The sequence below is a fragment of the Kryptolebias marmoratus genome, linkage group LG18, assembly GCF_001649575.2.
Source record: "Kryptolebias marmoratus isolate JLee-2015 linkage group LG18, ASM164957v2, whole genome shotgun sequence".
Taxonomy (NCBI): domain Eukaryota; kingdom Metazoa; phylum Chordata; class Actinopteri; order Cyprinodontiformes; family Rivulidae; genus Kryptolebias; species Kryptolebias marmoratus.
Genome location: NC_051447.1, coordinates 13,326,236 through 13,336,255, shown reverse-complemented (window position 1 = coordinate 13,336,255; position 10,020 = coordinate 13,326,236). Strand labels below are relative to the sequence as shown.

Genomic DNA, 10,020 nt, shown 5'->3' with positions numbered 1-10,020 from the left:
TGTTTTTTTTTACTGTAACGTGTAAACATGTCATCTGTGGACGTGAACCAAGCGCAGTGATAAAACTGCTGTTATAAGAACTCGTCTTTATTGTCCTGATTTTATTTTCCGCTCACGGCGGTTCACTTTAAATGGGCACAGAGTGATTTTACAAGGTTTTTCTTGCGCTGTGAAGCTGTCAGAGTTGTCCAAATATTGTTAGGCTTTCCTCGTCGAACGAAGCCATGCACCGCGCCGCCGTCGTGCCTGAAGAGCAGTGACATCAGTTCATGTTTGTGTGTAAATTTGGGGTTTTGGGGGGGTGAATCTTGGGGTCCATTAACGGCACATGGACTCATAACTCTTGCATGAAGAAGGCTGTGAAGCAGCTCCAAGACATCCATGTTTATCCATGGAATATTACAAAACAAAGCCAAATTTTTGATGCTTCTGAGTCTCAACTAGAGCTCAAACTAAAGGCCTAACATTCCTTGAAGGAATGCATATCGCCTGCCACATTTTACAGCCACATGTCTTAATGCTTGAAGTGTGTGTTGAGGGCGACTCTCAGCTACTACTGCATAAACCTGACCTCATTATCATTTTTTAAGCTGCAACCAAGATATCAGTTTTTGTGTTGGCAAAGGTGTATTAGCTGTAGCAGCCATCTTGGATTGAGTTGACTCCTAATGTCAGTCGAATGTAGATTCCAGTGATTATTTTCTGAATTTTCATTCAAATCTGTCCAGTGATTCATGAGGTCTTCTGCTAAAAGTGCAAACGAATACACACAGACACGAGCAAAACCATTTTTGCAATAGTGAATTTTAAGTCTTGTTTTCACTCACAGGTCATAAATGGTAAATCAGGAGTGTCAAACTCCCGGACTGTCCTGGAAGTTTTAGGTTTTCCTGCTCCAACACACCTGATTCAAATGGTTTAATTACCTTCTCACCAAATCATCAAGTTTTCCATAAACATGTCCACAAGTCATTTATTTAAACCAGGTGTTTTTAAAGCGAGAACACGTCTAAAACATGCAGGAGAGCGGCCCCTGAGGAACGGAGTTTGACACATGCGCAGTAAATGATCCTGCTGCACTACTGCTCAGGGTTGCCAGATAGGAAATGACGAAATATCTTACTGTCGCCTTAAAATTTTCTTTTTTTTATGCCAAATTGTTGTATGTGCCGAGTGTGACTGGAGAGCATGTGCACAGGAGAGGATGGGGGTTACGCCTGGTGGGTGATCACACGAGCTGGCTGGTCGGGTTGGACTTTCTGATGATATCCTCCTGACTACCATGAAAAAAAAAATATTGTCCAATTACAATTTTTCTTTTTAATTCCCCAAACTTTGTAAAGTAACTACCCCCAACCTTTTACATTTAGTATAATTGAAAAGCCCTAATTGTCCTCTGCAGATAGCAAAAGAATTCATTCAGTAGTGTGCTGTGGGTGGGACACATTCAGGTCCTCTACAGAGGACAGATTTGAACTACTGGTAGTCAGGATTATTTGTGGGTGTTCACGTGAATAACCAGTTTTTGGTACGCGGAAATGCCGAAACTATCATATATTTTGGCTTTTTAGACCATTTTAATAAAGACGCTAAAAATGATCTTATAAATGCGATAGTTATCGTCTATCTGGCAACACCGCTGCTGCTCGTCATCATTGTTTTGGGCAGAATCTGGCCCCGCCCACCGAGCCGAGCGTAACCAATCAGCTCCTCGCTGCCTCGGAGCCGTGGGCGTAGCCTTCATAAGACCTCTGCTTGCAGGAGCGCACACATTTTACCGCCGGTTGGACACCGCAAGTCGCGTTTCGGAGCTCGTTTATTCAAGACGCAGTGATTTTTTTTTTTAACAAGCGAAGGTTGCGAGGTCGGGCTCGTCTGACGGGGGTTCTCCGCCCCTCTGACTCGGTCCCAGCGTGGATGACAAGCTCGTCTCGGAAACTAGCGACGATGCGGCGGCCCTGCTGTTAACTCATCGGATTGGACAAGGGGGAGGAGGAAGAAAAAAAATAAAAAGACACTAAACATCTGTTTCGCTCTTTCGTCAAGGAGGCAGAAAGACTCGAAATCCACAATGAAGCTCAAACCGAATCAGACCAGGACATACGACGGGGAGGGTTTCAAGAAAAGAGCGGCTTGTCTGTGCTTCAAGAACGAGCGTGAGGAAGAGGTAAGGAGACCCTCCGCAGTGAAGCGTTGTGCTGAACGGGGGAGGATCTGCGCTGGGGCTCCATCTCCACCCAGTCATTCAGCGGAGCCGGGGCTGAATTAAACCAAATGTCCGAATGGTGCGCTTTAATTTGTGGCGTGTTTGTCTCGAGGGCCTGTGTTTGTGGTTTGTGTGTGTCCGTGCTGCGGCTACTGATGGTGATGATGATGATGATGATGATGCGCCCTGGGCTATCCAGTTTAGGCTAGTTTGAGGAGCACGTAAAAAAAAGNGGGGGGGGGCGGCGCTTGTCAAGACAGGACTACGGGACGCGACTTTCAGAGTAAAACGCTCCATTAAGAGTTTAGCTTGAAGCTGCACTTTGTGGAACGCGTCATGCTTTTACTTTGAAGGCACCGTTCCTTTACATCCGGCGAGCTGCTCGCTAGCTTGCGCGGAGGCGTTGTTTTACACGCCTAAAATTAAAAAAAAGTGTGCTCAGCGAGGAGGTGGGAGGGTTAAATTTTTAACAAACATAAATCTGTTAATGTTATCTAATTAAAACTTGTCGCGTCAGTCCGTTTAATGCGTTGATAGTGTTAGCATCCATGACCGAGCAGGAGCCATTCAGAAAGCTGCTGCGTCCCCGCCGGTGTTCTGCTGAAAAAAGCACCCCCCGCCAGTGGAGGTCATCTCGATAAGCCATAAATATGAACATAAATAAGTTTTGCTTTTGCTTTAGCCCTTTGATGCAACAAAGAAAGCAAGTGTTTTGGTGGGGTTTTCACGGCCATATTGTTTTAGCCTAAACATTAAAATAATAAAGTTGCAACAACATGGATTTAGGTAACCATAATAGTCAGCTATATTTCATGTTGATAATAAACCTAATGACCCATTGACCCATTTAAAATACATGTGACACATTCAGTAAGTAAAGAAACATAAGCAATTAGAAAATAAGTTGGTAAAGGAGGGAGGGAAAGTAAATCTGTTGGCATATTTTATTTTTGGCTTAGCATTTCCAAGAGGGCCGTATTCATATCCATAAGTCAGGGTCTTCTCCTGCATATTGCCTGTCTAAATTTAGCTGCCTGTCAGCATGCTATAAACAAAGCGTTACACTATTTCCAGTTAAAAATATCCCTCGGCAGCCACTGCCTGTGCCTCACTTACCTAAAAACATACACACATCTCAAATGTGTCAAGTTGTTATATTCGGGTTTTCAGCATAGATTAAGAGATTTCGACATTGTTGTTGATGCAGTTCCTTCTTGCCCAGTAATTCTCAGAAGTTCAGCCGCTTCTTTTACCCAACCAGTAATTTCTCTGAAAGAGGTTTCAGAGAATGATACGACGGCAGCGGTGTGTGACCACCACCCCGAGGAATTTCAGGTTCTGACAGGCATTGCTGCTCGTACAATCAGGAAGGTGGTGCTGCTTGGGTGGAGGAGAGCCAGTCCGATGCTTTGGTTGTAATTGATATCCGCCTCCCTTGAACACACGGCTGCACAGACCCAATCCGGTGCTCTTTCGACACAGGACACCCAGCTGCTGGACCGCTGCCCAGATGTTTTGTTCCAGAGACGCGTGGTGCTCTGCGACAGGAACCGAACAGACCCAACAGGAACCCAACGATCCTGACAGGCACCTGAGCTTGAAGACGAGTCGTCTTTTTAGTTTACATTAATATAAGTCAATGTCAGGTTGTAGAAAGTCATGAATAAACATCTAAGGCTCGAAACATTCTTAGCAAACAAAGACCTCAAATTTTATGAGCCTGCAGTTTATGGCCCACCACAGTCAAGCCTAATTTAACATGTTTGTGGCCTCAAGGATTTTATCGTTACTATTTTTATATGAGCAATCGATTGCTCGTCTTAGTGCGACATAAAACGGGCTGTGGGAAGTGAAAACATCCACATTCGTTTTTCCTTTTTTTTTTAATCTTTAAGGTGTAGTTTCTGTGTTTATGGACAGGTTGTAAAGTGTGAGAATTGCATCTCGGGGTTAACGAATTTTGTCCGAGCCGTTTGCTGTCTGTTTATGGAGGAAAGCAAAGTTGACTAACTTGGCTGTGCGTGGGAATGTGTTTACCTGGTCGTTTCTCTAATATTAACCCCTAATCAATCTGTGCCTCAGCTCAGGTGTGGGTAGGGCCGGTAGTTCTCTGCAAAGTTTGCACACAGACGATGGTTATTAGTTTCCACTCTTTCTTCTTTCCTTTTCATCCACTGTGCAGAACTTCCTGTGAACAGAATCTAAAGATTTCTTTTTTTTTGTTCCATCTGTCTGAAGTTGAGTTGACTACTTTGTCCTTCGTTTCATGAAGTCAGAATCTTTCAGTGTGTGTGTGTGTGTTCACCCTTACAGCTCCTATTTGTTGTTGTTCAGCGACCGTATTGATTTTCGCCCCTGCTCATGTGCACTTCCCATCATTCTCTCCTCCCGGTCGGTGCCCTGCTTGGTTTGGCATTTAGAGCTTCTTGTTTTTTTGAGAGCTCCAGGCGTTCCTCCTCGGGGAGAAGAAGGACTTTTTTGTTGTCCTCCAGAATATTCGTTTGAGAGCCTGGCAGAGGACTGTCATCACCTGTGTCTCAAATGCTAGATGACAGCTTATTGGTTTAAATATTTTGATGACGCACTGTTTGCGTTTGCTGTCTCAGAGCTGTGGACTTCCTCCTTCTTCTTGACCCTCTTTCCAAAAACAAGCCGGGGTTTTTTGTGTCAGCTGACTGCTGACCTAACTCTGATGAAGATGTGAGGTATTTTGTTTTGGCTCTTGTGCTCGCACATGAGTGCAAATTATATTCAGATTTCTTATGTGACTAAAGCTCTAAAAAGCACATTTAATCAGCAATACATGTAATTTAGAGTAGCTAGTAAGTAGGGTAACTTCTTTTATTACGGCCAAAAGAGTAAAATTATTGAGTAATGTATTAATTTTTTTATTACTAGGTACTTTTTTAGCTGTAGCAGTTGAACATGGATGAAAAAGAGTTGCTGGAGCTGGAACTGAGTTGTTGAAGCTAAAAGCTGAAGAACATTAGGTAAAAGAAGCAAAATGCTAGTGAAAACTAACCAAAGGTGAGCTAAAAGTTGCCGAACTGTAGCTAAAATTGAAAAGTAGCACAAGAAGACAAAAATGGAGCAAGTAAGCTGAAGCAGATTTCTAAAAGAATAAAGTTTTTAAAGGAATTGGAGTGATCTCAATGTATTTCTATGTGCTTTTATTTACAGTTATACATTTTGAAAAGTATAAAAATTACAAAAACCAAACATTGGAACTTCGATCTTCTAAATGAGCTGAATGCTTTGATTTATGAATGGATAAAACAGTGTAAAGTGTGCAGAAGTAGATGGTTTTAGGAAAAAGTTAAAAAAAATATCTCAGTGGTTCCAATATGCACGTATAAGAACATTTTTGAGTCCCAAAATAGTGTTCAGGATCCAGTTTCTTTATTTTTAAATGTGGTGGGTGATAATGAAGGGAAGAGACTCAGTTTCAGCTCCTCCTGAACTCACGCCGCAGATCAGAGAGCTCACCTAAAGAGGTTAGAAGGTTCGACATTTCACACGCTCCTGAAAAGACGTCACGGTCTGCGTTCGCACTGCTTGTGGCGTCAGTGGAAACCTGTCTTTAACGTCTGTAATTTATTGTGATTTCTTTTTTGTTTGTTTTTTTTCTCCCCTGAACCCCCTCAGCTTTCTTACAAACCCCCAATCCGAATCACCTGTACCCTCTTTTTGCCCCCATCCTAACCTGTGCTGCCTCCTGAAGCAGTATTGGTCGGCGCGGCGTGGAGGCAGCAACAGACGCCGCTCGCAATCGGTTTGACCTTTTACCCCCGATTCACCCCCCCACTCATCGGAGGGCCTCCTGTACCTGCGGCCACAATCCCATTAGCGGGTGTAAGGAGAGCTCTGTTTGGATTAAGTGACAGCCTGACTTCTGCGGCAGATTACCAGATGTCACAATCTGTCGCTCAAGCTGCCCGACACACATTTCCTGTTTTATAGATTAACTCCTTCACCTTCTTGTGCCTTGACCCTTCCTCCTACCGTCGCCTTATATTCCTATCAGTATTTTTACAATCTGAGCTCTGTCACAGACCTCCGATTGTAACGATGATTGAACGGCTCCACCAAAATGTGCCGACGGTCACGGCAGGCGTGCTCAGATCTGTTTTGATTGCCAGGAAGCCACGTGCACAGGCGTATTCAATCTCTGCACATTAGTGTACATTGCAAGCGGAGTGTAATTTAAATCCTTGAGAGCCGCACATGGGGAAGCTATAATATAATTTTAGCTGAGCTTGTACTCGGTGTGGGTGAACTGTTTGTGTTGGAACCATGTTGAGTGAGATTAAATGTCAAAAAAAAAAAGGAGGAAATTTTCCCCAAAGTTTTTTTTTTTTTTTTTAACTGTGAGAATTAGCTGAAGATCAGAATCACTCCTCATCATTTGCACAGTGAACCAGAAAGCTCGGTGAAGCCCGTTTTTGGTTCATTTAATTTATTTTCTGTGCTTGTGTTTGTCTGACAGGTTCTGCTGGTCAGCAGCAGTCGGCACCCGGACCAGTGGATCGTTCCGGGAGGAGGGATGGAGCCCGAGGAGGACCCGTGTGGCGCCGCGGTGCGAGAAGTCTTTGAGGAGGTCGGTGAAATTCACGGGCTTGCTTTAGTGTCCTCGTGGTTGTGTTGTCTTTAAATAGTCCTGATCCAAACTTTTGGTTCGTCGTGTTTAAATTCCACAGAAAAAGGCTTAAAGTTTACTTTGAATTCAGAGCAATGAGAGCGATTTTACAAAGTAAATAAATACTATAAAAAAGTAAAACCTCAATCCTGCTGTGATACTTATATTACTGCCTCAAGGAATCAAGTCTTCAAGGTTTAGTGATTATTTTAGGAGTTTGCGCTGTGAGTAGCACTTGAAGTTTGTGTTGTGAATGACTCTCAGCAACTACCACACCACATTTTAGCTCAGTACCTGTCAGATTGACTGAATTGTTGCCGTTTGCTGAAGACTCAGGGTGACAACAAACCACTTAATAAGTGACAAGACGGGCTGCTGATCTTCATTTTTGTGGCTTTAGGCTGTCTGTAGCGTAGTCCCTCGGGGGTTCTGTGTGAGAACCACGTGTTCTCTGCCTCGTCGGCAGTCTAATCTCAGCTCTTCCCTGGATTCCTGAGCGTTCCCAGTTCCTCGGCGGCCTCTGTCACCTCACACAGAGTTCAGAGGAGACGCATGTCATCTGAGAGCTGTGAAAAGCATCTGAGTTAGTAAAATAACTGTTATGAAAGAGACATAATGGCCCCTCAGGAGTCACAGGGAGGTCTTTCTGAGCAGGACAATGATCCTATTATATAATCTACAGTATGTGGGGTCTGTTTTATTTTTTTAAAGAATGGCTCTGGAGCGCTTGAAAAGTTTGAGTTCGGCACATAAAGTCATATTTGCTTTTTAAGTGCGGTCATATAACAGAATTCCCATTGTTCCGACAGTCACAGGCTTGTTGTTTCGCTCCTTTGACCAGTGTAGCTGATTTTTGTTGCACGACTACTTGAAACTCAAATCGCTGTAATCATTGTGTTTTTGTTGTTTCAGTTTTTTAAAAAAAACGTTGTTCTCCCCTTTTCAGGCCGGTGTAAAGGGCAAACTGGGACGCCTGCTAGGTGTATTTGAGGTGAGTTTTTCACCCCAATAAAAGTGTTAACGAACCCTTTTTGAAAGGAAAACAAAACATCTGCATCTTTTTGAATAAAAAGGTTGCTTTTGTGTTAACTTTTTATACAGTTTTACAGTACACATTCAAGATCTCCCCCTCCGTTTGTGATCCTTACAGCAAAACCAGGATCGGAAGAACCGGACGTACGTGTATGTGCTGACCGTCACGGAGACCTTCGAGGCCTGGGAGGACTCGGTCAACATAGGTACGGCTCTCATTGACATTTGCAGCCACGTATATCTGAACGTACTCTGCTGAGCGAGATATACCAGATCCGCTTTATTTATGCTGAGGCCAGTGTGACGCTCGGAAACTATACGAGCGCGCGGCGTCGACAGTGGGCTGTAAATCTGAGGCGCCGTGTATCGCAGCCGTCAGTCGTGTGGGTGCCAAGTATGTTCCACCTGCACTTTTTATTTGTGACCACAGATCAGAAGAAGCTGGGACGTTGCGTGAGATGTAAATAAGAACAGAATGAGATGCAAAAGCTCATGAACTCCTATTTTATTCCCTACTAAACTTATTTAAGAAACTGTAGCGTTTTAGAGGAAAAAATTGATAATTTAGAGTTTTACGGCAGCAGCAGAGTACCAGAAAGTTGTGAAAGGAACAGCTGGAGCAGCTAATTAGGTGAGCTGGTAACGGGGCAGTAAGAGGACATAAAGAGATGACTTTAGAGAACGTCTCAGAAGTGAAGATGGGCAGAGGTTCATCAGTCTGCAAGCAGAGGAACAGTCTGTAATATTATCAGCAGATTAAACTGTAAATATACACTCACTGGTTTTTATCTTGGAGCAAAATATAAAAATACTAAAGCACTCTTTCATTTATACACATAAAATCTTTGGTAAACGTTACACCAATGTGTTTGTGAGGAAGCCCTCTGACCCTCTAACCCAGCTGAGTGTCCTCCGTCTCCCCCTGCAGGCCGGAAGCGGGAGTGGTTCACAGTGGACGAAGCCATCAAAGTGCTGCAGAGCCACAAACCCGTCCACGCAGAGTACCTGCGGCGGCTCCAGCTCAGCTGCTCCCCCACCAACGGGAACTCCATCCTCCCGAGCCCGCCGCCGAACGACAACTACCCCCATTACAGCAGCTCAGCGCCGTCGACGGGCAGCGTGCTGGCGTCCTCCTGCAGATAGGGACTGCACCTCATCCTCCCCGGTCGTTTTGTCCCCCTCCCCCTCTTCTCTTACCGAACGTCTGTACAGTCTCTTGCATGAATCTAATGACTTCTACGAGCCGTGGCTCGCTTGTATTTATAATTTCTTATCATGGCTGCGAGACTCGACCAAAGCCAGCACCGGGACTGGGATAAAGACTGAGCAGGAATGGCTCGAGTCTGGATACGGCTAATTCATGGAACAGTTTGGGAGGACAAAGCTGCAGACTGTGCCGGAGTGAAGGAATGCCTTACAGAAACTGTATGAATGTCATATTTGGGTTGTTTTGGGTCCTTTTTTTTTTTTTAGCATCGTTACGTGGCCTCCCAGAGAGCACATCAGTGTCGAATGTCTCCAGATGTTATGATGGTAACAGTAAACACATTACACACGGTTATTTATTAAACAGAAAACACCTGAACATTCAGAAAAAACATGACTTAGTTGTTGTTTAACATTCTTAGTTGTCAAGACATTCATTCACTGCTTTTTCAAACGAGTAGAGGCGGTAAATTCATACAACGTTAAGGATAACGTAAGAAGTCGGCAAAACGTTTGCCCCAGAAACAAGTTTTCAGTACTTTCTACCTCAGTAAACTGGATATGATTGTCCTGTTTTTTTTTTTGTTTTTTTTTGTGACCTCCTCGTCTGACGCAGCTCTGCTGTTTGTAGTTTAAAGTTCAGCTGCGGCGTTACATGTCGGCTAACAGCACCTTTTCTTTCTTTTTTTTTTCTCTGGCGCTTCTAAAGGATCAAATCCCATCGATTACATGTTTGCTTTTGGTGTTAGTCTGCAGAGCTCGGAGTTTGGAGACGACTCTGATCCATCTGAACTCCAATATGAGTCACTTATAGGTTGCATAACCAAAATGTGTTAGTTGATTTACAAAAACATGTAAATATCTTTTTTAAAAATCTAATAAAAAAAGGACTCATATTTTGCTCTTGCTCACGTCGCCCCCCACTAACACCCCCCCCCCC

At 43.9% G+C, this 10,020-nt stretch overlaps 1 protein-coding gene across 1 annotated transcript; it reads left to right on the top strand.

The window, feature by feature from the left end:
• The first annotated feature begins 1,759 nt into the window (after positions 1 to 1,759).
• nudt4b (nudix (nucleoside diphosphate linked moiety X)-type motif 4b) lies at positions 1,760 to 9,976 on the top strand. The gene is made up of 5 exons (XM_017414747.3): positions 1,760 to 2,167; positions 6,693 to 6,803; positions 7,789 to 7,833; positions 7,993 to 8,080; positions 8,803 to 9,976. Exons 1-5 carry the CDS (start codon positions 2,072 to 2,074, stop codon positions 9,015 to 9,017), a joined length of 555 nt encoding a protein of 184 aa, XP_017270236.1. The 5' UTR covers positions 1,760 to 2,071; the 3' UTR covers positions 9,018 to 9,976.
• The last annotated feature ends 44 nt before the right edge of the window (positions 9,977 to 10,020 follow it).

What these genes read in the sequence shown, in the direction of transcription:
- nudt4b (XM_017414747.3), top strand. Translation starts at nt 2,072, where the DNA reads ATGAAGCTCAAACCGAATCAGACCAGGACATACGACGGGGAGGGTTTC. An exon ending in TGCGAGAAGTCTTTGAGGAG is followed by an intron (nt 6,804 to 7,788) that starts GTCGGTGAAATT and finishes TCCCCTTTTCAG; the next exon opens with GCCGGTGTAAAGGGCAAACT. An exon ending in GGAGGACTCGGTCAACATAG is followed by an intron (nt 8,081 to 8,802) that starts GTACGGCTCTCA and finishes CTCCCCCTGCAG; the next exon opens with GCCGGAAGCGGGAGTGGTTC.